The following is a 24,964-nucleotide window of genomic DNA, read 5'->3' as shown; positions in this document are numbered from 1 at the left end:
GTTGTATGCTACCAATTTCATGGCAGAACCTGGTCTTGTCAAAATTGTGTAAAGATAACTTCATATTTTTTTTAATATTTATAAGCTGTTTAAAAAATCAGGTAATGAAATTAAATGGTATTTAACCCACATTAGACACTTTTAAAGTGAAAACTCTTATTTATTTGTTTGTTATTTCATCAACGTCAGCAAAACTAATTAAATTTTCCGTTAAAAACTTTGTTTATTTCTTCCACTTTTCCACCTTTTGTCCTCTCACTGAAATTCTTGAAAACTTTCCTGCCATTTTCCTATGACCAAACTTTGGCATGTCAACTACGGGAAGACTGCTCCCACATGAGAAAGATCTCGTTTTAATGGAAATAATTGCAATTTTGTGCATAATTTATGACTGGCACCCACACACACACACGCACATACACACTGGGAAAAAAGTCGAGCAGAATTTAAATCGCTTGCCCTCGCACTCATAACTCACTCAAGCCAAAGACAACGGATGCTCTCTCGCTTTTCTGGCATATAAAATGTGGAAAAGTAATTTGTGGCACATGTGGGTGGCCTCTGAGCAAATGCCGGTTGAGGGTGCCACAAGAGAGGGGGCGTGAAATGCAATCAGCTACAATAAGAAATTACACACACCAAAAAACGAAACGGCAACAAACAAAAAAGACAGCACAACAACAAATGTGTGTAAGCTGCGCGTGTTTCCTGTCTGTCTGTGTGTTTGTACGCAAATATGCAAAATGAATGAAAAACGTCAGCGGGCTTCACATACGAAAATACACTTGCAAAAAATATGGAATCTAAAATCAATTTTATAATTCATTTGCTTCGTTCTTAAAACATTTTAAAACTCATAGATAACGTTACAAAATTTATGTATAAAAGATAACAATTTTTACTCAATTTGCTATTTTGTAAAATAAAGTTTAACTTATTAAACTCATTTAATAAATAACATGTGTCTAAGAAATATTTTCCTCAAGTAATTGTTCAGTTTATCAATTAAAAACTTCTAAAAGTTATATAACTCTGAAATTAGACTAACATGTTGCTTAAAATGAAGTTCAGAACCGTTAATTTAGAAAGCTGAAATGTTAAACTTTAAGAAGCATATGCTATTATTATTTTAACTCAGTAATTACTAATTCTATCAAATTTTTTTTAGTTAGTAGGTGGTTTTAATATTATTAATTAATTTTTGATAAATTAATTTCGAAGACGTTTCAAAAATAAACCATTTTTGAGTACAAATTCCAAATGCTGAAGAGAAAACTAAAGAGAGTCAAAGCTCTGTGGCTTTGCTTTCTCTTAACTTCTCTTTGTTGTTGCTGCTGCTGCGCTGCAAGTTGCGTGTCATTGACCTTTGGAATTGCATGTTGCTGCTGTGCTGCTGTGCTGCCGGCACAGTCGGCTCTCCTCCGACTACGTCATTCTACGCTAATTCGCAGTGGAACTGCCACTGCCACATTGAAATCGCCACATTGCCACATGAGGAGGCAGCCTGCTGTCTGGCCGCTCACGTGCGCCCTCTCTTTCCCGCCCCGCCCCGCCACCCGTCTCGCTCGCTCTCCTTACCCAGTGCGAAATTATATCAAGGAAGAAATGCTTTGCCGCTTATCTTCCGCCTCCATTGTTGCTCCCGAAAGTTATTTCAATATCTTCGGGGGTACCTCATTCCACGATTTTTATGAATTTTTCTTCGCCCAATATCTGGGGATTTCTTTCTGTTTCATTAGGTGCATAATCTTCCACAAAAAAAAAATTTAATTGGTAAAATTAAATATTGCAGTTGTTAATTTATATATTTATATATTTGAAGACATTAGAAATTTGTTTGAATCAATTTTTTCAGTAATCCTAAAATTACACAATTTTAAAATGTTAAAAAGTCAGAAAAAATTACAGAAACAATTTTTTTTTAGGTCAAAAGAAAGAATAATACTAACATTTTTTAATTAAATATTTTGAAAGTTGGTAATACCAATTTTTATATTTTGTTATTTATTATTGTACCTTTCTTCAGGTACGAAAAAGAGCCGTTGTCTTTTAAAGTCCTACAAAATTAAAAAAATAAATAGAAAATGTACTACATTGTCAAAAGATTTTAACCAATAAAGCCCCTCTTTCCAATGCAATAAACCATTGACCAGCGAATAATTCGCGACAAACTCCAAAACGAAAGCAAGTTTAAGAAGGGAAAAAGTTTGCCCGCGATTGTCTAGAGAGTCTTGTCTCGGAGTTTCGGTCGCAGAGTTTCCGAGTTCATTGAACGCCTTCGCCTGCACCCAGACATAAAGCAAACGCAAACTCAATAAGCGAACGCAGCGAGCAAATAAACAGCAGCCAATAAGAGATACGAGTGTGCAGATACAAATCGCAGCCAAAGATACTCTTCTCCTGCTGTCAAAACACGGCAAAAGAAGAGCCCAAGACGGCGAAGATACGTGGAAGAAACGACCAAGAAAGTCAAGGGAACAGGTTGAGATGGCGTCCCAGGTATGAAAGCCCTAGGGATCGATTGATCAATTGAGATTTATATGGGTGTCTTGAGTTTGGTAAAGGCTGATCGTTTGGGGACTTAGAAGTAATTAAAAAAGCCGGACAAAGTTAAAACTATGTACTTAAAATAAACACCCTATACTTGGTAGTTTTCCAAACAAGCTTTAATTAAGCAATAGTTCAGATTATAAAAAAATATCATATTTTTGGGATTAAACATGCCTGTTTTTATTTCTATTTTTTTTGAGAATTCGATCAAACATATTTATTTACGGTGTTTTTAGTCAGTGCTTCAGGTCCAGTATTGTATCTCAAAACTCTCTTATTTAATGGGGCTCTTTACTTCAAAATTACCCTATATTAAAGCTATTAATTGTATTAATATTGTTAATACAATACATAAAAAAGTTTAACAACTAGTAACAAAAAGCTTGTTTAATGGAGCTTTAAAAATTATTTTCAATCATTTTCATCCTTGTCCTACGAAATTTTCGTTGTTAAAATAAATACAAAACCTTGAGAGACACACGTAATCTGCCATATGATTTAATTGGCGACAAAAATATTGCACAATTTTGTGCCTGCAGCTAACAGCCGAGTAGCGACAAAAGAACAGTCAAAACAAGGCAAGTGCCGCTGTCCCAGGCCCAGAAAAAAGGCCAGACCCAGACCCAGACTCGGCCATAAAAAGGAGCAGTCAATGTACCCAAAAGCCAAATAAAAAGAGCCAAAGGAAGCATAAAAAATAAAATGGGAAAAACAAAGCAAAGTTGAGAGGAACCGTAGCATGACGCGGCAGCCATGACCCACACCAACAAACAGGAAGAGCGTAGCGAAAGGCCAAAACAACTTTTGGCCAAAAAGCGGCAACTGTAATAAAAGTGCAGGCAGGGTGCGAGGGAGATGGCAGCACCGCGTGGGAGCGAGAGGGGGCGTGTGCATAGAGAGCGAGCATTTACTCGCTTCAACGCCAAATTTCAATTAGAATTACCAACACGGGCGAGAAGGAAGTAAAAAGCCAGGAAAAGTAGGAAGTTTCATGTCAGAATAAAGGAGACGTTGCAAATACGGATGCTCAAGAAAAAAGTTGGTTTTTTTCACTTTAGATTTAAATATTATCTTAGCAAAATTAATGTATTTAAATATTCTGTGAGAAACTTTATTATATTTTGATTATTCAATAAATTTAAATATAGCTAAAAAGAAAATGATGCACACTTTTTCCGCTCAAAGAGATTGATCAATTTATGATTTTTTTTGGAAAACATTACCTTTTTATAATTTAAAGCAAATATTATAAAATCTGGATTTTAATGGAAAAGAGCAAATAAAGTTTTTCGATTGTATAAAAGTAAAATTCTGAATATTTTTGTTTAGGTGTATAATGCTTACAAAGTTTATTTAAAAACATACATTTATAACAGTGCATATTACCTCCGGAGATCACTCTATTATTTCTCTCTGTGTAAATGTTTATGCTGGGGGCCAGAAGGAGTTCGGCGGCTTAGAGTGAATGAAGCATAAACTGAACTGCAGATTCGTTCTCCGGATTCTCTCTGCTTTACTGGATCGTCGTATATGGCCATTAAAAATGGCTGCTAACATGGCTGCGAACAACACACACACACACACACACACACACACACAAAAAGAAGAGCAACAGAAGGAGACACATAAGGCACACAAACAAACGTGGCACACCAATACCAACGCCACTTGGGGCAGCATTTAAATCGGAGCAGCTCCACTCCGCGAATGAAGTTGCAAAACAGAACGCCCAAAGGTTAATCAACTCTGCAACTCTGCAACTCTCCCATCTGCAATATAGGGTTGCCATCGCGCAACTCCACATTTTGTTGTTGTCTGTGGCAAGAAAGGGTCGAAAAAAGGGGATGGAGAGGGGGTATCAAAAAGAGGGGAAAAGGAGTGGAACGGCGAAGGCCAAGCGGCAGAGTCTAATTGAATTGGTTGGTTGCACGATGTTGACTCTGTTCCACTCTTTCTTACTCCTCTTCGCTAAACCCCCCTATTATCCCTCTATTCGGCTCCCATGACACTGGCATTGAGTGAGAATCAACAAAACCCCAGAGGGCTCTCTTTAAAGAGTGGCCAAAGAGTTAGCAGAGCACAAAGAGTTTTGTCGTATTGCATAATTTTGTGCAACTCCCACACATATGAGTGCTGCTGTTGTATGTGTGTAGGTTTTCCACATTGCATATGTGTATGTGAGTGGCATTGGCCGTATCTGTGTGTGGGAGCTTTGGCCTTGGTTTTTTGCAAAACTTTACGCTGGCATTACTAGGGAAATCAAATGGCACAAATTGCAGTTTAACAAATAATAAAAAAGGGAGGCTTAGAAAGTAGAAATGTTTTTAAAATATGTCTATTGAATAATTGCAATTTTTTTTAAAACATAATATTCTTTTTTTGGGACTCTAGTTTTTTTTTCAAATAAAATTAAATAATTTTGTATAAATTTTAAAGAAACTGCATATATCTAATAACATTTTCCTTTTAAATTTAGTTTTAATTGCTAAAAATCATCTCATTAAGTAAATTTTATAATACATCATTTATCTGCATACAAAATGTGCACTTTTGAGCACCGGAATCTTTTCAATTACCATAGACAATGTCGCAGTTTAAATTTAATTTTCTGCTGCCAGCGATAAATGAAAATTAATGGCAAAAATTCCGTTTGACAAGCAGTAAGTGAAGGAGGAGCAAACAGTTTCCAGATGATTGCATCCTGCCGACTGGACAAAAATTAAAATGTATTTTTGATTAATGAGCCCAGGGCCAAAGGATCCTGTAAAACTGATTTTTTCAACATCAATTACAAACTTATAAGTAAATTCCACAGCAAATAAATTAAATTATATATGACCAGTGATTTATAAGGGTAACACATGGCGTATGGGTGATATTTTTGATAAATTTAAAGTTATGTGTAATATCGAAGGTAAACAAAAAGAGAGCGATACGGAGAGGGTTAAGAGAGCTTAAGAGAGCCAAGAACGAGTTGCAAAAATAAAAAGCATTTTGCAAAAATTTGCAGCGCTGCTCTGCTGCAGACTGTTACCGGTTTTTAATAGGAAGGAAACCAGAAAGCAGCCCCTCTTGTTGGTATTGGTGTGTATGTGTGTGTGTAGCGTCTGTCTGCTGGCTGTGAGTTTTGTTGAGGCAGGTCCTGGCTGAAATACGCGAAAATAGGTACAGCCAACGAACTGCGCTCCAGACGGCTGTCTGCTGCTACCACCGAAAGAAGCATTGAAAACATGTGGAAAAGTGGCAGGGCCAATGGGTGAAGACGGCTAGAGAATCGCATCAACAGTACCCAGTACCCAGTATCCAGTACCCCCACTAGTACATATGTAGTGTAGTATGCTGCAACATGGAACTTGGAACTGGCAACTGGCAACTGGCAACTGGGAACTGGCAACTGGGAACAGGGAACTCGGGACAACAACACACATATAGCCAAAACACTCGATAGATACAGCCGCAGTCGCCGCTCTGCTGCCGCTCAGTCGAGCATAGTGGCATAGCTATAGCTTCAGGTTCAGCCTCAGTTTCGGTTCTGAGCTTCAGCTGCAGCAACGTTTCCTCACCCAACCAACCATCCATCCATCCATCCATACATAATAGATATATAACCACCGCATATACCCCTTCTTCGCATAGTTTATATGTTTTACTTCGCGTCGAACTATTTCTTATATTTCGTTCTTTTTTTTCGGTGCAAAAAGATGAATATGTAATGCAATTTTTCCATCGCTGGCTTTCCTTTGTTGCAAAATTGAATCAAACTGCAGCGAGCTGGGCGATCGGCTTACGTGGCCAGAGAGACAAATCTATTGGGGATTAGGCCAAGTCAAGTGGAATTGTTTCTTGCACAAAACTCTCCATGCAGTTTACCGCTGGTGAATGTGGACACAAATAGAAGCAAGTAATAAACAAAAAAATCTACGAAATACTTGATATTAGATTTACTGAATAAAAACAAATCTATTTAGGATTTGGTACATTTTTTCATATTGCTTTCTGCTCTTTCTCTTGCAGATTATCGAAAACTTAAGTGGTCACAAGGAGGAAATAACCATCAGCTTAAATACAAGTGTGGTAATAACCATTGATTTTATTATTTACGACATTTTCCATTAAAAGTTATTATTATTATTTGGAAAAAAGGATGCACAAACAATTAAGAGAAAATGAAGTACCAAAAACTAATTCAAAGTGCAGTCACTGAATAAAACTCATATTAAAACCAAGGCCAATTAATTTCAATGTGTTTTTCTTAACGTTAGGTAATTCAAAACACATTTCAACATTTATATTGGTTATTAAGTGTCAGGCTAAAAAAGTCCAAAAAAGTCAAAAAAATAGTTGGCCTACAAATTTATAAACTTCATATTTGTAAATATAAATCTCTTTTCTTGCAGACTGTTTCTAATTACCCACTATTTGACCTCGAAGAAGCACCAACGACAGCCGTAACTATTATGATCAAAATTTATAGAAATATTAAACACATTCATTCAAATTACAGATGAGTCAGAGGAACGCGGAAATCACTTTTATTGTCCTGCTGAAATTTCACAACATTACCAAATGGATTAACCAGTTTCCGCGCCCAGAGGGGTTTGATTTTTGATTATCCGGGACGAACTCTATTTTAAGGACCAACTAAACGATTTCTAATCCAACACGAAATGGTGCATACTTACATATGGACCATTAACAGAAACCCGTAAATCCGAACTTGTGCTGTTTTATATCTGTTACAAGACCGGCATTATGGGAGTCTGTCAATGCAAACAACTGGTTTTTGGCAACAAAATCAAATGACAAATCTAAAACCTAACACGTCGAGAAAATTGCGATAATAAACACAAAAATAAAATATTAACAATGAAATAACTATTATAAATATAAATAAAAAAAAAAACAAATGATACTAATAGTTAAGTGGATGATTTTTAAACAAATTAATTTATTAGAGAAACAAATTACAAAATGAAGTTATTTTGAATTCAAAAGTCAAAAATATTCCAAAGTCTAAAGATTAAATTATGAATTTGGCCTAAAATGTTTGATATAATTACGGTTAAAAGAAAATGAGATTAAAAGTAAAACAATAAATTAATTCAAAGGTAGAATGTCTGATAACAACATAATAAATAACAAAATTAATTTCTCAATATTATTTAAAACATTTTATTTGTGAAACATATGTATAAAATTTTATTTATAAACGTATGTATATTAATTTAATAATATCAAACATATTTGTGTATATCCACATAATTTCTCCCCATTATTAATATTCTGTTTGCCAACATCTTTTCAACCAAAAACCGAACCAATAAAACTACCCAGAAAATCCTTTAAAAACCAAACCACCACCCAGCAAAAAGGACTACACCAAGGACCTTTTTCTCTCTGGCAAATTGAGGTAGTAGGTTGTATAGTAGTAACTACAAATCATACTATACAATGTGCTAGCTTTCTTTGCTTGACTACAAGCCGCAATTGCTTAAAACTCCCAATCGATCTGCACCATCAACATAATCCATTCCCAGCCATACAAAAGTTGGTGGTGCAAGCAAAATTGATTGTGGACAACAAGAATAGTGTTCTGAGCCAGACTTTCGTTGAATTTCTTTACGAATGCCTTGGATATGTAAATGCAACCGGGCATATGTAAATATTGGCATTAGTGACATGTGCAAATGTTTGTATGGCTGATTCCCTGAGACCCTAACTTGTGACTTTTAATACCAGTTTCACAAGTTTTGATCTCCGGTATTGGACGCAAACTTGCTGATGTTAGTAAAAAAAAAAACAACAAGGGCAAAAACAAAAACAACAACTGATCGACGGGAGTAAAATCGGAAGTACAGAAAAAATTTTTAAAAGGTAAAAGTTTACACACAACTAATGAAATTTACATACCCCAAGATTCAAGTTTCTTTAACAGAAATATGCGGTTCTGCTGGTTATGTATGAGTGGACAAGATTAAAGCTTTTGAGGAATAACTATGGGACCTGATAGTACTGGCACTTTACATAAGTCGAAGTTCCTAAAAAGTGGATATGTATTTAGCAGGACGCGAATAATGTTTTAAGCTAATTTACTTCTTAATTCACATTATAACCTTCTTAATTGCTGTTTGTTGTATATATATCCAATTAAAAACCAAAATCTTAACAATAATATCACAGCGTTACCAGTGTACATAATTTGTATTTAGAAAACTATTTGTTATTTATGTCTCTTTGTTTTTTTACTTTGCTAGAATATTAATCATAGAATAGAATAGTTTAATCATATTTCGATAATTAGAAGCCTACTTCTTATCTTTTTAAGTTGAAATACTTAATTTGTAAAAATAAGTGAGTTTTAAGCAATATTTCCGCACTCGCGAATTAGAATTTGTACCCATATATATCAAATAATTTAATTTTTGTTTTTCCAAATTCCAAAAAAAAAAAACAAACACATATTAAAATGTTTACCTATAAAAAAATCTTTATTGTAAACCCAATGACGTGATCTATTAAAACCATCACTGAAACCACACAGTAAACTATATATAAACTACTTCTAAGTTCTAGAGATACAATGTGAGAGAGTTTTGAATAAATCGATAAAAGGTATGATTTTGATCTGAACAATTTCATTGTCAAGAGAGTTTAAAACATATATGAATAAATGTGTTTTAAATGGGTGATTATGGTTCACTGATGCGTGCACTTGTCCTTGGACTTCTTTTTACGATCTTCACTTGAATTTGATCGTCGAGTACCTTGAATTGGCATGTAAGGCGGCGTGGGGCTGGCACTTTGATCTGCAATGGAAGCATACATCAATATATATAGCGAGACAATTCAAGGCTAGTGCTTTTATACATATATACCGAAATTGCCGGACTTGGAGTATTTCATGTGAGGCGTTATATCCTGACCACTCTGATGCGAACTGTCATGGGAACCGGCCTCGGATCCGTAATGCTCCGATCTGTGGGAATAGGGAATATATAATAATCGATATACAATGAACAATCATAAGGTAAGATCAATTCATATTGTTTATTTACTTATAAAGGCCGAAAGATTTTTTAAAATTAACTTTAATACAAAAATAAAAACAACAAAATATTTTTTTTATGAAATAAGTACTTTTTTCCAAAGATTTTTCCAAATCTTTAACAAATTAAGATATATAAGGGAGAAATGTATATTTCTTTCGGTTTGGCTTTGGTTTGAAAATGTTTGTGTACTTTAAACTGAATTCTGCTTTTAAGATGTTATAAGAAAAAAATCAAAGAATTAATGTGAGATGAAATTAATTTGGTTATATTTTTTGAACACAAAAGACTTAAACTTGATGTTCACAATTACCTCGTCATGGAATTGTGGGTCTGAAGCTGTTGCACTGCATCCGCTGCCATGTGCAGTGAAACAGGTCTTTGTCCTGGCCTGCAACTGTCCACGGGCAGAGTGTAGATATCATCTTCTGCCCTAATGGGTGCCATGTTCCGCTGCTGTCTCTGCATGGAGCTGTGATTGGAGGAGCCCCCATCTCTGGTCAGGCTGCCATTGGTCAAAGGTCCGTTGTGGGTCCGCTGCTCACGACTGCTGTTGAGCACGTCTATGGGATTGGAGTAGGCCTCCACATCGATGTCGGCCTGGGAATGATTGGCAGTGCTGGAAAGGCAATCCGGTGGCAGTGGCAGCAGCGGACCACAATGGGAATTGGTGCCACAGAGCAGACTACCACTGCCATTGGCAGCTTCTGCGGCTTCCTTCTGCTGAGTTTTTCGCAAACGAGCTTTCTCCTTGGCCCGCTTGGCTTTGGCCTTCTCCTAAAAAGGCAGATCAGGTTGTGGTTCTTAAAAAATATGTTTAAAGAAAATTGAATAAATTATATATTTATTCTTTTAATTCGTATAAAAAAACATTTTGGTGTACAAATGTTATGCTCATTATCTCAACAAACTTGACAATAGCAAAATAATGATGATTAATCATCAGCAAGCTATATTTGAAATGATTTTAAGATGGTTGAAAAAAGAAGGCTGCAAACTTTAAAGCATTGTTGCATTGAATTTACCTTTCTGATTTCTAGATAGTTGTATCTATAGCAAAAAGAATTTCGTGAGTTCATCTAAAATTGGTGTAGCAGTCCATTATAACAAATTTTTAAGATAGTGGGAATATAAGTTAGTTATAAAATTATTTTGGTTGTTCTATAGAATTATAAAGATACCCAGAGAAAACAGAGCTCTAAAATTCCAATTCTAAATGCAAAAAAAAGGGTAAATAACAATTTAAAAATTAAAAAAAATCATTTTAATTACACAAAGTAAAAATTGTATGAAAATAAAATATTTTGACCCTGTTTTTATACTTTAAGCTTATGCTAGTGTTCTCTGTCTATTAGTTACTGAAGAACTGATTTATTTTCACAGCTTTGAAAGACCTCAAAAGAAAAATAAGAAAACAATATTATACTCTCTTACTCTACTGCGCTAAAGATCCCGAGATACTTTTTAACGACCATATTAACAAATCAAAAAATATTTAAAATATTTTGGAATAAGTTGTACAAACTTTTTGATAGTTCAAAGAGTTGTTGAATAACATATTCCTTCGACTGGAAAATGTTAAATATTCCTTTAAGCCTTTTTTGTCCTTGAGCATATCTCCGAAATTGGCTCATACTCAGACCTTTTCTTCGGTGTTTGTAAAGGCCTTACCCTGTCCTGCAGCATTTTGGCCAGCTCCTTGTCCTGGGCTTCAATGGCCAGCAGGCGATCCCTGTGCTCCTGTCGCACGCAGTCCTTGGACTCAATGGCCTGCAGGCGACGAGCCAGCAACTGAAATGGAGTGCCAAAGGGTTATAGGAAGTTATAAATATGTTTAAAGACAGGCTGGTCACCTCATCCTTCTGCTCCTGCTTGAGCTTCTTGCTCATCTCCTGGATCTCTTCCATCGGCAGCCCGATCTCTCGCAGGCTGGCATAATCGCAGGGATCCACATAGAGCTCGATGTCATCGGCATGCTGCTGCATGTGTCTCTCAGCTGCTTTGGCCGATCCCGGTCCTGATCCCGATCCCGATCCGAGCCCCGAAGTGGGTCCCAAACCGAAATTGCCCACCAGTTGATCGTACTTTTCGGGTGACAGTTTCTGAAATTTCGGTTCGGTTCTTAGGAGATTTTCGTGTGACGGGGAGCGTTGCTGCTGGAGTGATGTTGCAGCTGCATCGACAACGCTGGCCGATGTTGCTGCCGTGCTCGTGGCAGCGATGTTGTAGTCGCGTATGCTGTCAGCAACATCGGCATAGTCCACCAGCTCATCAATGCCAGCTGCCTGTGCTTGTGTGGATTGTGTGGGTGGGTGCTGAGTTATGGATGAAGTGCTGGGCATGTTAGTTATTGTTGGTGGACGACGTGCCGGCGATGATGATTTATGTTGCTGCTGCTGCTTCGGCTGTGCATGATGAAAACGTGAGTGATGTTGTTGCTGCTGTGGCGATGATAAGACATCACTCACCAACAGCTGATTGTGTGCCTGTGCATTTCTACTGGGAGTGGTGCATGTTGCTGCTGTTGCCGCGGCTGGCAAATCTACAATATTTGGTATAAGCGATAATCCTACATAGTTGTCTGTTTGTGAGAAGTGTTGCTGCTGTAGCAGCAATGGTTGCTGCTGCTGCTGTTGTTGCTGACTGTGATATCTAGCCTGCTGTGAGGTGCTCGGCTCTGATTGATGCTGCTGCTGTGTCTGATGTTGCTGCTGTGTCTGATGTTGCTGCTGTTGTTGCAGGTGTATACTTGCTTTGGCGGGACGTGGCGGCGGACGGCTCTTGTCGCGTGTTGCTGGCGGCGGCACAGGCGGCAGATTAACATAGATTTCCTGCAATCGTTAGGTTAGTCACTCAAAGGATATAGTTTTACCAAGAAATCCAAGCTACCCACCTGCATTTGCTTGGCTATTAACTCGCTTTGTTGCAGCTCCTTTTGCTGTTGCTCCTGCAGATCACGCTCCAGCTTGTCAGCAATTTCTTTGGCCACACGCTTGTCATGCTCCTCCCTGTTAAGATATTGTGATTAGTTCTATTGAAAACTTAGAAAAGAGTCATGACTTTCAAAAGTGATTATCTTAAAGAAAAACACCTTCATTGTTCTTCTTTTAACAACCATTAAAAAAAACACTTAGTAATTAAGAGACTGTAAAATGAGTTTTCAATGACTAACCTTTAATCAAATATTAAATGTTACCACAAAAAAAAAAATTAAATACTTTTCTGTTTTTTTCTACGAATAACTTAATTTATAGACTATTGACAACGTAAATGCTTTTTTATATTAACTTTGTTATTCCAGTTGTTATTCACATTTAAAAGTGTTTTGTTTTACTTACTGCTCAGTTAGGCGTCTTCTGTAGGCATCCACCCTTCGCTGGGCCTGCTCCTTCTCCTTGATCTGTTCGTGGAGGGCCGTTGGGAAATCCTCGCGAACCACCGCGTTTCTGTACCGATTTCCCTTGTAGAAGTCGTTAACTGGTCATAATGATTTTATGCATTAGCGTAAATGGTTATGCGTTTGTGGGCCCTTTGGTACTTACTCTCTTGAGACTGGAGTTTATAGGCCAGAGCGCCATCCTCACGCACGAGCCACTCCTTGCAGACTGAAGCGGAAATGATAGAAAAAATCAGTTGTGAGTAGCTTGATTCACCTTTTTTTTATGGCACTTTATTGTAGTATCTAATGTCAAGTGATATTTAATGCTGTAGCTATATCAGATAACCGACCAAATCTCTAATGAAGCCCTGCAAGATCGTAAAAATCTGTTTGCTCCACTTGATGCTCCTGTTAACCGATGAGTCACCTTCGGGATGCAGTGTTTCGAATTGGGGACAACAACCGAGCTCGAACAAAGGAATTCCATTGAAGATGTAATGCAGCCGGAGTGGGGAATTGTTTTCAGGGAGTTGGGACAGCATTTTGATCGATTTAACCGAGCATAGAGCGATCTCAGCTCGTTGATAAGCGAAAGCGTGGTAAAAACTTCCACTTAATTGTGTGTGTAGAATTTCGTTTGGGGTTCGCCCGGGGTTATTTATATATTTGTGTTACTTTGCCTTGTGGTTTGAGTTCGGTTGGGTAATCATGTGTTTACACAGAGCGAAATATGAGTTTGTTTTATAAGCAATTTGATTTTATAACTATAATTTGAACGTTTGATTATATTCTATATAAAAAGAAATCGGATCACACAAAAACTTTGATTGGATACAATATTTTTGATTTAATCAATTTTAGTTGTATTAAATCAAAATAAGTTTATGTTTAATAAAAGTTAGATATCAAAATGTATATATTCTTTAATATATATATAAATATATATAAAATTATATATATATAAATATAATGTCTCATATTGTTCTTCATTTTTTTCTGTGCGCCAATGCACGATCCACGCAATTGGAAGCGTCTGGTTTTGGTGTTCTAGTCTGTGTTTGAGTTGCTGTCATTTATCATTTCATTTAGTTGGGTAGCCTCGACTCTCAGTCACTGTCTCTGGAAAGTGGAAGTCTGGCCAAGTGGGAAAGTTGTTGGCCTGATGAGGCTTTGAGTTGTAGCGTCAAGTACGTCTTGTTATCGGATTGATAGTTCGTATCTAGGTAGATATGAAAGTGGTTTTATGATTGACAATGATAACAATCTTTGAAAAATGGAGAACAATTTACTGAATTTTTATTTTTAAATCGTTTTATTTTTCTTTGATTACATAGTTTTGACATGATGTATAAACAACAACTCTTTGTGATTAGTAATCTTCTCATGAGTTGTTTATCAATGACTTACTTGTTTATTGATTTCGCTTCCAATTTTCCTAAATTGATTTTAATTTGTGAGTTTGATTAGATCTTTTCACTTCCTTAAACATGTTTTAAAGTTCTCAACACTTGTATCATCATACTAATTTACTTTTTACCCCATAATTTTCCCTGACTTCCCACACTTGTAGCTCCATTAGTTCCTTTCCTTCAGTCCATCTACAAACATACATAACTTTCTTATCTGTGCACTCCGATCTCCCCCATAGTGGCTCTAATTTAAAGGTTCCTTGACTTAAAACTGTCAACTGGCAATTAGTTGAACTCTGACCCATGATTTCTAGGCCGTGAGGGCAAGTGCAATTAGAACACTCCAGTTGAAAATGAATGATGGTTCGGACTCTCAGTACAGCTAATGCATTTAGAGGCGATTTCACTTAATTAACTGCAGTTCAAAATGAAATTGCAGTCGCAGCAGGAAAGGCAGAAATGTTGGGGCGTCGCACTGGCAGACATAATCAATTTAGCGGTTTGATTTCTGACTGCACAGAAAGACTATATACGTGTAAATATATAGCTAAGCGGATTCTATATATGCACGGGCATGCTGTTCCTAAAAAAAAAATTGTTGATTTTGTGCCGCTGCATAAACTGAATAAAAAAGTATTTTTTTTGCAAACTCGCACTTTTCTTGGCCCGCTCGGTCTGCTGAGTGGTTCGGCCTGATTGCTCAGCTCAGGTTGCTTACCCCGCCTGCCCTCCAAGCCCCATCCTCAACTTCATTCCCCCTCCCTCCAGCACATTCAACACTATGTTTTTATACCCTGGAACACTGTGGTAATTCAAGACAGTTGTTTGCAATGATGCATACAAAAATGTGGTATAATATGAACCGTGTTCTAAATCTGATCTCGCTGACTTAGCATAATATTTATTGCTTATTATTCTCTATTTTGACAGAAATAAATTAAAATGATGTGTTTTCTAGACCTCAGTTTATCTACAAAAATAATTAAAATACGATATGCTAACAAAGTTAAGTTATTTAAATTATTTTGAATAGGAATATAAGCTTGTGATGGGTTATATGGTTGTTCACTTTTATGGTTGTTCACTTTTAAACATATATTTCTAAGATTGCAAGCCTTTATAGTATTTGAATATAATTAAATCAGTTAGTAACATTTACAAAAAGTTTCGATATATCATTGACAAAAATTCAATAATTATAAACTTCAATAGGGTATGCAAATCTTCGTGTGTTTTCAAATTGAACCTCAGTTTCTTGCTATGTTTTGCTTTCAGCATATAACTTACAAAGTCTCGAATAAGTGCCAGTATGTGTGTATATGATTTTCTTGTTGTTCTTACGTCTCTGCGCTTTTGCTTTATAATTCCCCGGGCAAGCGCGGCTTTTTATTATGCACAACGGGCAACGGGCGAAATACGAAAACACATTATACAGCAACAAAAAAATGTATATAGATGGGGAAAAACAAAGAAAAACCTGTGCTGAAATTAACTTACTGTACTCCATACGCTGGCCGTTAAATAATGTTCCTTTTTTGAGCTAGAGAGGAAATGACCGAGGCATAAAAATCGTGCAGCATATAAGTCTAGGAAAATTATTGCCAGTGCCATTCGAAATTGCCAGTTGCTATAAAGTCACACGACAAATTTGAAATTCTTTCGATTTCCTTTTTCAACGGTGACAGCTGTCTTATTGTGGTAGTCCATATGGGGGAAATAAAATATTTAACTGGCCCTGGAACGGGTTTTTGCCAAAAAAGAAACTGGTAACCTCTGCTGCCCCGAAAATTCACACCACAATGGGTGTTGGTGGTGCAATGTGGGTCACCAAAAACCATTTTATTGACTTGACCAAAGAATGGCGATCCGAGAACGGGTTAGTAAGTCAGCAAATGCATGATTCATGGCGTTTAAGGTTTCTGAAGAATTCTCGGAGGAGGAGAAGAATTTTCGGAAGAAATCAGCTGAGCGAAGGCTGATTGAAAGTTATTGACACAGGTTTTTTTTGGGGTTCTAAATTCTAAAGAATCGTTGATGTCCAAATAGGCAGCGAAAATTTGTTTAGAATTTATATGGTTTTCTTTCTTCTGAGTAATAAGTAATTAATAAGGTAAAGTAGAAATAAATTTAAATTTCTCATTTATATATACCAAAATAAATATATACAATTGTATACACTGTTTAAGTTTGTTATTGTTGTTATATTTATTTTAAACCTACATGTATTAATTATTAAGTTACATATTATATTTAGTTATTAAGAATTGATTGCATGCTTAAACAGGGCAAATCCAATAAGACTTCGTTTTATTTCTTTTAATTTATAGCTCGAAAAGTTTTAAAAATAAGGCGAAAATAAAATGGGAACTGCTGCCAGCAAAAGGTAGTTGTAATTAAGAACAACCAAGTGGTTCCTTTTCCCTTCCAATGAAGCAAGTTAAGTGGGGCACTTAATTATTTATGTGCAGCAACAATTGTTTAGCTGCCGTGGGCTCTGCAATTTGACCAAACTGTTTGCACTGCAACCTTTGCAAATTTACCTGCCACATTCAATTAACCTTGCTGGCCACTCGATTTACAGTTCACAGCGTTTTTGTCTGGGCCTTTTTGCATTTGCGGGGCTTCACTATTTTACTTCTTAGCTCGGTTTTCGCCCATTTCTCCGATTCATTGTCCCTGATTGGTTGCCAAACCAAGTTCAGTTGGCTGAACACGCATGAATGGTCCGCCGATCGCGTGAAGAGTTACACAACCCGAGATGGTAATGAATATATAAAGCCGTGCATATATGCATAAAAAAAAACTATAAACAAGTGTGGAAAGCCAAAATTAGAAAGCAGTTTGACTGGAAAATTTATGAGAGAGCCCCCAACAAAATCCAGGAAAATATGTGTGTGCGGCGGGAAAAATGTTGTTGACGCTTGACGACTGCAACTGCAGCAGTCGTCGTTCGGCGCCGAAAGTGGAAAAACCTGACTCAAGGTTGTTGAACATGCCACTGCCACTGGACGAGAAATGCGGCCTGCAATGTTGACTATTTGAATGTTGCATCTGAAAGATACAGATACATTTACAGATACGGATACACATTCGCCGCGGCATCAGTATATTTAGCCAGCCTTACAATGACCTTAGCCAGGCTGCATCTGCCACATTTCGAATTTATTTCATTCAAATGAACTCACAGTACGGGTTCAGTTTCGGTTTCCGTTGATTGATTGAATGGCCTCTCAGGCAGGTAGTCATAAACAATGTTATGCATATCCAAAGCAGAAAGGCCAATAATTGTCTACTCGAGTGTTGTGGCAACAAAGCGAAGCACAAAAATTAGCTTAATTTCTGTTTCATGCCACGATACTTATGAATTTAGCCAGGCAAACTTTCTCTGTTTTTGAAAGAGGAAGTAGGCTTATTAGGCTGACTGGTAATTGTAAATAATGGATCAAAGTTTGCCTATTAGTCATGTTGAAAATGGTTCGTTTGGGCTCTTATATATCAATATTTGTTTCTTTTCGCGAGTCTGATTAAATATTTACTATTTTCATACATTATTGTGGTTTACTTTCAGAAAGTAGTAGTAAATAAATTGTATTTTATATTCCCTCAAAATGTAATGCAATTTTCAAATCATAAACATTGTTACTTGTGAAGTGCCATTAAGTCGAGTGGCAACAGCTAGCTCTCTTTACTTTACCTAAATTTTGTGTTCTAAAAACTAGTGAAATTTTGCAGTTTATTTAGACTTTCATTTGTAAACACCAGCACTTGAGGTGCATGGCCCAACTCCTTAAGAACTCCATTATTTGGGCTTCTTAAAGAGTTGTTTTATAGGCCATCGCAAGTCATGACAAAGCGGTCCTACAAGGGGCGGAGAAGAGTGAGGTCTGAGTTTCCTTTAAGTGCTATCCCCCATAGAAATGTTGAGAGCCAAATCCAAATGGAGGAGACCTCTTTCCTGGCACTCGCACATCCTGTCAGCGTGGCAAGTGAATCATTCCTGGCATGCAGCGAACAAAAAATGCAAGGAAAGAAATAAACTGCATTCAGGCGGCTCGTCATGCAACTGCTGCTGTTTCTCTGTTGCTGTTGGGGCTGCAGCACCCCTAAGCCCCCTTCCTATCCTAACCCCTATACTTGTCAGTCAGTCAGGCTGGCTGGCTGGAAAAAAAAAAAAGAGGCCAGCAGTTGAGTGAGTTTCAGTTGGAGGCACGGCTATTTCAAGCCGAGGGCCGACTCTTTGTGGGGGTCTTTTGTCATGCGTGCTTGGGCGCAAATGAAGCGGCTGCAATCCCCTCGGCTAACCGTCAGCTGTTGCCTGCTGCACGCGCTCTATCTTTAAGATACAAATGCTCGGAACCAGCTTTTTTGCATACCAGCACTGGGGAGAAAAAAAATTTTGAGTAAGATGAGTATTAAATTAATACCTTGAAAGTATCAAAGTGAAACTTTATTGGTTTAAAAAAAGAGTTTTAGTTTTTTACTCAGTTTTAGACTCTCCTTTGTAGAAATGAATTTAAAAGTATTATTTTTATTGTTTAATAATTAATTATTACTTATAATTTAATACTGGTTGTAGTTTATTTTCAAGAATCACTTATTAAAATAAAACTTTCAGTTGTTTAGGTGTATATATCTTACCCAAAAATCTTTTAAAGGAGAACAAAACGTTCTATCTTTCTAAAAACTGTGGATACTTCTCACTTTAGGTAAAACTAGTTTTTTTTATATTAATACGTCTTATGCCTGTTAAAATTTTTTTTATATAAAAATAAACACCTTACTGAGTCCAAAAAAATATAATTTTTTATGATTATACCTGATAGTGAATATTTTAACATTTTTGCCAGTAAAGAAGTGATTTTTGATATGATTTTTCAAAGTGTAACCATTAAATGGAAAGTGCTGGCTGCTATCATTTTTTGCACCTCCAAAAAGAAAAAAATACAGTGTATATTTTCCCTTTCTGTAGCGGGGATCGCCGGCTTCCCCTCGATTGCTCTAAAAGAAAACTATATAAGAGCTCGGTGTTTGTTTATTTTTCAACTGAAATTTCTTCTTCACAGCTTTGTCCGCTTTTCGGTCGTTGGTCTGCTGTACTGTGCGGTTGCCTCAGCTGCTGACTGGCGGTCTTTGTTTTTGTTTATCGTCTCATAAAGACTTTCAAAGCCCTACCAAAAAAAAAAAAAAAAACAAAAAATAGGGAGCTCGCCAACTTCTTGCGATTGTGACTGAGCGTCGAGAAAGTTTTTCAGCTCGTGTCTTCTGTGTATTTTTTTTCTGTATTTGGGCAATCTTTTTCATTAGCATAACAACAAATACTTTGTAGTGTCCCAGGCGATTTGCACAACAGCCATTTCTCTGTCATCGAGCATTTCGTATTCGTATTTCAATTAATTGAGCTTATTCAATGTGTTGAATGGGCTTTTCATGTTGTAACATTTTCTTATGCAAATGTTATGATTATTATATAAGGTCAAGTCGTAAGCGATAAGAAGGAAACGTGCTCTTCGGCGTTTGTTTACAACTGAATCAACAGAAAAATAGCTTACATTTCGAACCCCAAGGCACATACGACGCTCAAGAAGTTCTGGGAACTTCAATGTTTGTTTTGGGTGATTTCGACGTTCAAAGATATCGGATAGGTTGAATAAATGTGGGGTATAGAAAATGCAAAATTCTAAATTCTGAAAAAATCAAAGAATCTAACTTTTTGAAAAGAACATTTTTGCAAAAAAAGGTTGCTCACAAATACATAGGATCTTGGTAGAGGAAATTTTGTTGAAGAAATTCCAGGGGAGTTAAAAAAAGTGGGTACAAACCATCGAACAAGAATTCTAAAGGCCTTAAATTAATCACTTCTATGAGGTGCCTCTGCCCCTGCCCCTGCCCCTGCCCCTGACCACTCATCTCGATAGCACCACTCAAACCCAATCAATTTCCAATTATCCAAGGCCCCGTACAAAATTGTTCATGTTCAACCAATTTCGAAATGGTTTTGTTTGGTTCGGTTCGGTTCGGTTCTTAACCCATGCTTACCCTCATTAACATGTCCTGATCGGGGAAGCGCTTCCTTTGGTGGTGGGGCTGCTGTTGTGGTTGTGAAATTATTCATCTCTTTCACCGCTCGCTTGCCCTCTCTTTCTAACTGACGCTGGCTGTCTTTTTCGGTGGCTCAAATTGCACTTGAATATGTATTTCGTTCTAAAACAGGTGTGTTTAAGTGGGGAGCTCAAGGACGAGCCTTCCACTCCAGTGAGTTTTTTAATTTCGGTTTACTTGTTGAAGCGCGCTCGCACACAAGATACAAAGATACGGATACAGAGCGTGAGTGTATTTTCATCTAATTGCGTCGCTCTTGGCTCGACTATTTCACTTTCACACTTCCACACGAGATGTAATTGTTATAATTCCACAATTTCCATCGACAACACGCGCGCAACGACAGCTGCAATATTCATTCGATTCGATTTAGTGTTTGTATCTCGAAGATACGCTACGAAACGAACCGGCGGCCGTTCCACGAAAACTAGCCAAACAGCTCATTCAACAGCGAAAGCCGCTCAGCGAATGGAATGGATGTTTGTCTTGGCCATCCAGTCCAGCGAACTGGAAGCCACAACAACATAAAACTGCAAGCGGCGCTGACACTGGCACTGGAAGATACAGAGATACAAAAGTATCTTAAAAGCGGCAAGGCACTGCAATGGAAGTGAGCATAGCATCAGAGCGGCAGGAGAGAGGAAATAAACGAAAGGAGAGCGGTAGAGAGCGCTTGGAAGGGCTGGAAACGATGAGAAGGAAAAGTGCTGCCAAGTTTTAAAAGGAATTTAAAACTAAATACAAACTGCGTTCAATTAAATAATTCTTACAAATTGTTTATATGATTTTAAATTTAAAATATTTATTTTTGGATATTTCTTTGCAACTGACGGATTATTTAAGAATTCATTAAGCCAACTTTAGTGCTGCCATACATTTGGCTCTTTACCAAAGACACACACCCAACCACTGTTTTAGCCAGGTTTCAACCCCATTAGACACTGGAAAATATGTTTATTTCAAATGACTGTTATTTAATTATAAAATGTAATACTAGGTATAATAGAAAATAATCAATTGTATTTTTCTTAGATACATATTGCATAAGTTCATTACATTTATTTTAGGACTTAGTTAAAATAAATAAAAAAATGAAAATTTCAACTACATAAAAATAGTGGATATTTTAAAGTCGGATTGTCGGCCACCGCATTTCTATCTTGCGTATCTTAATTTTTAGTTATAGTGCTTTATCACTATTTTTCGCAAATAAGTGCTATTTGTATGCGCTATGACTTATAGTATGACTGAGTAAAATTTTAATTCATATTTTTTTTCTACTATAATCTGCAACGACAAAAATCATCATCTCCAGCTGAGTGTGTGAAACTTAATACAGTGTTTATTTGGATTGCGCCCCCTCAAAAACTTCTGCTTGATCTTTAATTTCATTAATCCAAATGCTGTTGAAATTAAAGCAACTGAAGCCGGGTTCAAAGTATTCCGAAGTCGGGAAATATTTCACTCAAAACAGAAAATCAACAGCCGATAGGCAAACACTTGGCTTACCTGCCGCAGCATAGATATACAGATACATTCGCATCTACAATCGACGTGAAAAAAGGTAAACAAAAGTCAAGTCACGAAGTGGATGAGAGTGTATTTGAGCCCAGTGGCAGTGTGTGAGTGCTGAGTGGTTGGTAACAGCGAGCGATCGAGGCATTTCAGCCAGTAACGAGTTGAATGTGGCTCAAAACGCTTCGATAAACGCCAGCCAGCGACGTCTATAATTTAAAATCGGAGAAAAATCACACTTGTTTGGTGTAAAAAACACATAAATATTATGAAGTACTTAGTGTCCGGAAATTTATAAAATAAATGTGTGAAAATGTGTCAAAACAACAAGGAATCTTAGGAAAAATGCTGTAAAACTTGGCCAAGATAAACTCGTTTGCACCAATACACATGCGTATATGCATAAGTGTAGGGGCAATAACAAATACTCAGACTCCAAGAGCCAACAATTAAAAGAGAAGTTAGCCAGTTGTCGTCTGGGCCGCGTTATTGGCGAATGAATCATATTTCGGATACGCTTAAAAATAACACAAACCTTCCGAGGAGGGAATAAGTGGTACCAGTGCTTATGTAAACTGCAATCCAGCCAGAGCGGAAATTCCACGGAAAACACCTAAATACTAGTGAATAAATATAGTTATAACAATAAAAACGTCCAATGACGGTCAGAAAAATGCGCGCCGTTTCGGTCTCCATTGGCGGACTTCAAAGTTTGATACCAAGTTTTTCCTTGGTATCAGCGGCAGATGAAGCCACTATGCCCTGCGGTGGAAAAATCTGCCATCCGGTGACTGAATATTGCTCCAAAGCCTCGGAGGTCTGCCAATTATGCACTACGATCTGCGATAACACAACCCACAACTACGATGTCAGCCTGTGCGCCAGGGATTGCTCAGGCATGTATAACCCATCGATTTCTAAACGATTACCTCAGGTATTCTCATGAACCGTAGGGTAATTTGGGAAGTTTAATGTTAATTCAGGTTTTTCCTGTCGGATTTGATTGCTGATTAACTCATCTCCAATGAGTTGCTAAAAACGATGCTAAGTATTTGCAAAATATACAGTACATACTTAAATTGATTTGTTAGAATTAGCACTGCATTTTGTTTTTTGCAGTCTATAAGGCAAAATAAAATTTTTTTAATAAATGTTGCTCAACAAGTTCCCTAAGAGTATACAACCTTATCAAAGCAGATAGCTTCAAGATTATATCTTTAAAAATAGGGTTAGCAAATATTTTCAGCTTACACTCATGCAGCGAGATCGCATTTGCATTAAATTAAGAGTGTGCGTTAGATAAAATGCAATCCAAGATGTAACCTTTTTTTTACCGCACAAATAAAATAAAAATTAAAGATGTAAAGTATATTAAAATGAAAACTTTGCTTTATTAATAGAACTTAAATGTTTTCTCCTTCTCAGTTTGTTAAAATTTTAGTTTCATTGTTCATGGTTTTTTTAATTTCTTTAGACTGCTTATATTACAAATTAAATTGATTACTAATCCATTTTCACACCCTACAGGTTTTTTGACGTTTGAGCCTCTAAAGGCGGAGGTCCTTGAGATCCAGAAAACACAGCATCTTATCCTTCTGCTGGTGACCGTTCTACTCGTTCTGATCGCCCTTCGCTGTGCGTATCAATGCCTCCGATGGCTGATAGGCAACCGATGCTTTCAGAAATTGTTGCGTCGCCTGCAATCCAAGGCCTATCCTCATCCGGCGACTGCGAATGGAAAGGACCTCAATGCCACTACCATACAGAACCTAAATGCCATCAATCGGCACGGCAGCGACCTTGAGCGGGCGCAATCGCACATCTACAGTGTGGCAGGTAAGTGTAAGGATCTACCTGTTCGGTTTTCTGCACGTAGTACACATTATAATTAAAACCCATGATTTATTGCAGGTGTCGCCGAGGGTTCCGTTGTGACAATGACGACGCCGGTGAGCACTCGCTATCCGGCGGAAAATAGCACCACGCCCACCACGGTTATGACGGAGATCGGATATGGATACGATAATCAGGCTATGGTCGTCACGCCGGTTACCGAGAAACCCTCAACAGCCACGGTTGCGGCCGCTTTCTAAAGCCATATACTTAAAAACAAACTCTTGTACTTAAAAGAGACGTCCAGCGAAAGCAAACTGTGCACCACATTCAAACTAGTGATACTCTGGTTAATTATTAGGCAAGAAGTCTTCTTTTTATATATTTAGTACACAAAGCTTAATTTATATATTGTATATATTTAGATATTTGCTTGTATTCTCAGTTTGAAAAAACCATTGCGGCCTAAAATACTTATCTACCATTGAACTCAATAGAATGCACTACTTATTTAATGACAATAGCCAGAGCTCATTTGAAGATGTTAAAAGTCGGCGGACATGCCCACTTTACTTTAAAAAACGATAATATTTCCTTTCCTCTGTGACTCTTTGGGGATTAAAATGGTTTACTTTGTTAATCAGCCGGGCTTCTGAATGAGATTTTTTTGGTTTGCTTGGTCTTATCAGCATCGACGTAAAAAGGAATGAGTAAAATTAATTCTGAATTGTGCGGGCATTTAAAAAAAAACATCAAGATTCCGTGGTCGCAGAACTTAGTTATGTTCCCAATTTTTTACCTTAAACTTGTCCAAACATTTTCCTTAACAACAACCCAACTATGTACAAACTGTAACTAAAAAATCACAATATTAGATCTTATAACTTTTAAGAAATATATATTAGTTATATAAGTTATATTTGTATATTAAACAATTGATTTTGGCAAAATGTTTAAAAATATATATATAATTTTTTTTTAATTACAACCACGTCTAAAGATTATCCATAAAGAAATTAACTTTTCGTGCATAAGCGGTTTTATCTTGAATTTCACGCAAAACAATTTGTTTTGTTTGTAACCCACAATTTATGATTCAAATTGAACTCGCCACGATGGCAGTTTGATTACTC

The 24,964-nt window shown here is 37.0% G+C and overlaps 2 protein-coding genes and 1 long non-coding RNA gene across 12 annotated transcripts; 2 read left to right on the top strand and 1 right to left on the bottom strand.

Moving 5' to 3' along the window:
- The first annotated feature begins 7,765 nt into the window (after window positions 1-7,765).
- Window positions 7,766-9,211, top strand: LOC128263104 (uncharacterized). Its single transcript, XR_008268404.1, has 2 exons — window positions 7,766-8,424; window positions 8,486-9,211. It is a non-coding gene; the product is annotated as an uncharacterized LOC128263104 (long non-coding RNA).
- LOC128263101 (myb-like protein I) lies at window positions 9,195-21,195 on the bottom strand. Of its 9 annotated transcripts, none has more exons than XM_052997813.1 (11): window positions 20,421-21,195; window positions 13,139-13,201; window positions 12,935-13,073; window positions 12,490-12,604; window positions 12,065-12,427; window positions 11,450-12,001; window positions 11,268-11,387; window positions 10,622-10,675; window positions 9,910-10,373; window positions 9,418-9,526; window positions 9,195-9,356 (listed from the first exon to the last, which is right to left on the bottom strand). In XM_052997813.1, exons 1-11 carry the CDS (start codon window positions 20,494-20,496, stop codon window positions 9,240-9,242), a joined length of 2,172 nt encoding a protein of 723 aa, XP_052853773.1. In that variant the 5' UTR covers window positions 20,497-21,195; the 3' UTR covers window positions 9,195-9,239. The 9 variants fall into 9 exon arrangements, with proteins under 9 accessions (XP_052853773.1, XP_052853776.1, XP_052853777.1 ...); XM_052997816.1 differs by having other exon boundaries at window positions 11,450-11,698; XM_052997817.1 differs by having other exon boundaries at window positions 11,450-11,698; window positions 12,170-12,427.
- Window positions 21,196-22,133: 938 nt separating this feature from the next.
- Window positions 22,134-24,818, top strand: LOC128263103 (protein grindelwald). 2 transcript variants are annotated; one of them, XM_052997821.1, is made up of 3 exons: window positions 22,134-22,894; window positions 23,526-23,840; window positions 23,910-24,818. In XM_052997821.1, the coding sequence occupies exons 1-3, from the start codon at window positions 22,657-22,659 to the stop codon at window positions 24,089-24,091; spliced, it is 735 nt and encodes a 244-aa protein (XP_052853781.1). In that variant the 5' UTR covers window positions 22,134-22,656; the 3' UTR covers window positions 24,092-24,818. The 2 variants fall into 2 exon arrangements, with proteins under 2 accessions (XP_052853781.1, XP_052853782.1); XM_052997822.1 differs by having other exon boundaries at window positions 22,143-22,894; window positions 23,526-23,834.
- Window positions 24,819-24,964: the final 146 nt, after the last annotated feature.

Source organism: Drosophila gunungcola, unplaced genomic scaffold, assembly GCF_025200985.1.
Source record: "Drosophila gunungcola strain Sukarami unplaced genomic scaffold, Dgunungcola_SK_2 000001F, whole genome shotgun sequence".
Classification (NCBI taxonomy): domain Eukaryota; kingdom Metazoa; phylum Arthropoda; class Insecta; order Diptera; family Drosophilidae; genus Drosophila; species Drosophila gunungcola.
This window is presented reverse-complemented; position numbering and strand designations above follow the sequence as displayed.

What these genes read in the sequence shown, in the direction of transcription:
- LOC128263101 (XM_052997810.1), bottom strand. Translation starts at nt 20,496, where the DNA reads ATGAATAATTTCACAACCACAACAGCAGCCCCACCACCAAAGGAAGCG. An exon ending in TAATAGCCAAGCAAATGCAG is followed by an intron (nt 12,428 to 12,489) that starts GTGGGTAGCTTG and finishes TAACGATTGCAG; the next exon opens with GAAATCTATGTTAATCTGCC. An exon ending in CCGGCAATTTCGGTATATAT is followed by an intron (nt 9,357 to 9,417) that starts GTATAAAAGCAC and finishes CTTCCATTGCAG; the next exon opens with ATCAAAGTGCCAGCCCCACG.
- LOC128263103 (XM_052997821.1), top strand. Translation starts at nt 22,657, where the DNA reads ATGACGGTCAGAAAAATGCGCGCCGTTTCGGTCTCCATTGGCGGACTT. An exon ending in GTGCGCCAGGGATTGCTCAG is followed by an intron (nt 22,895 to 23,525) that starts GCATGTATAACC and finishes CACACCCTACAG; the next exon opens with GTTTTTTGACGTTTGAGCCT. An exon ending in CTACAGTGTGGCAGGTAAGT is followed by an intron (nt 23,841 to 23,909) that starts GTAAGGATCTAC and finishes GATTTATTGCAG; the next exon opens with GTGTCGCCGAGGGTTCCGTT.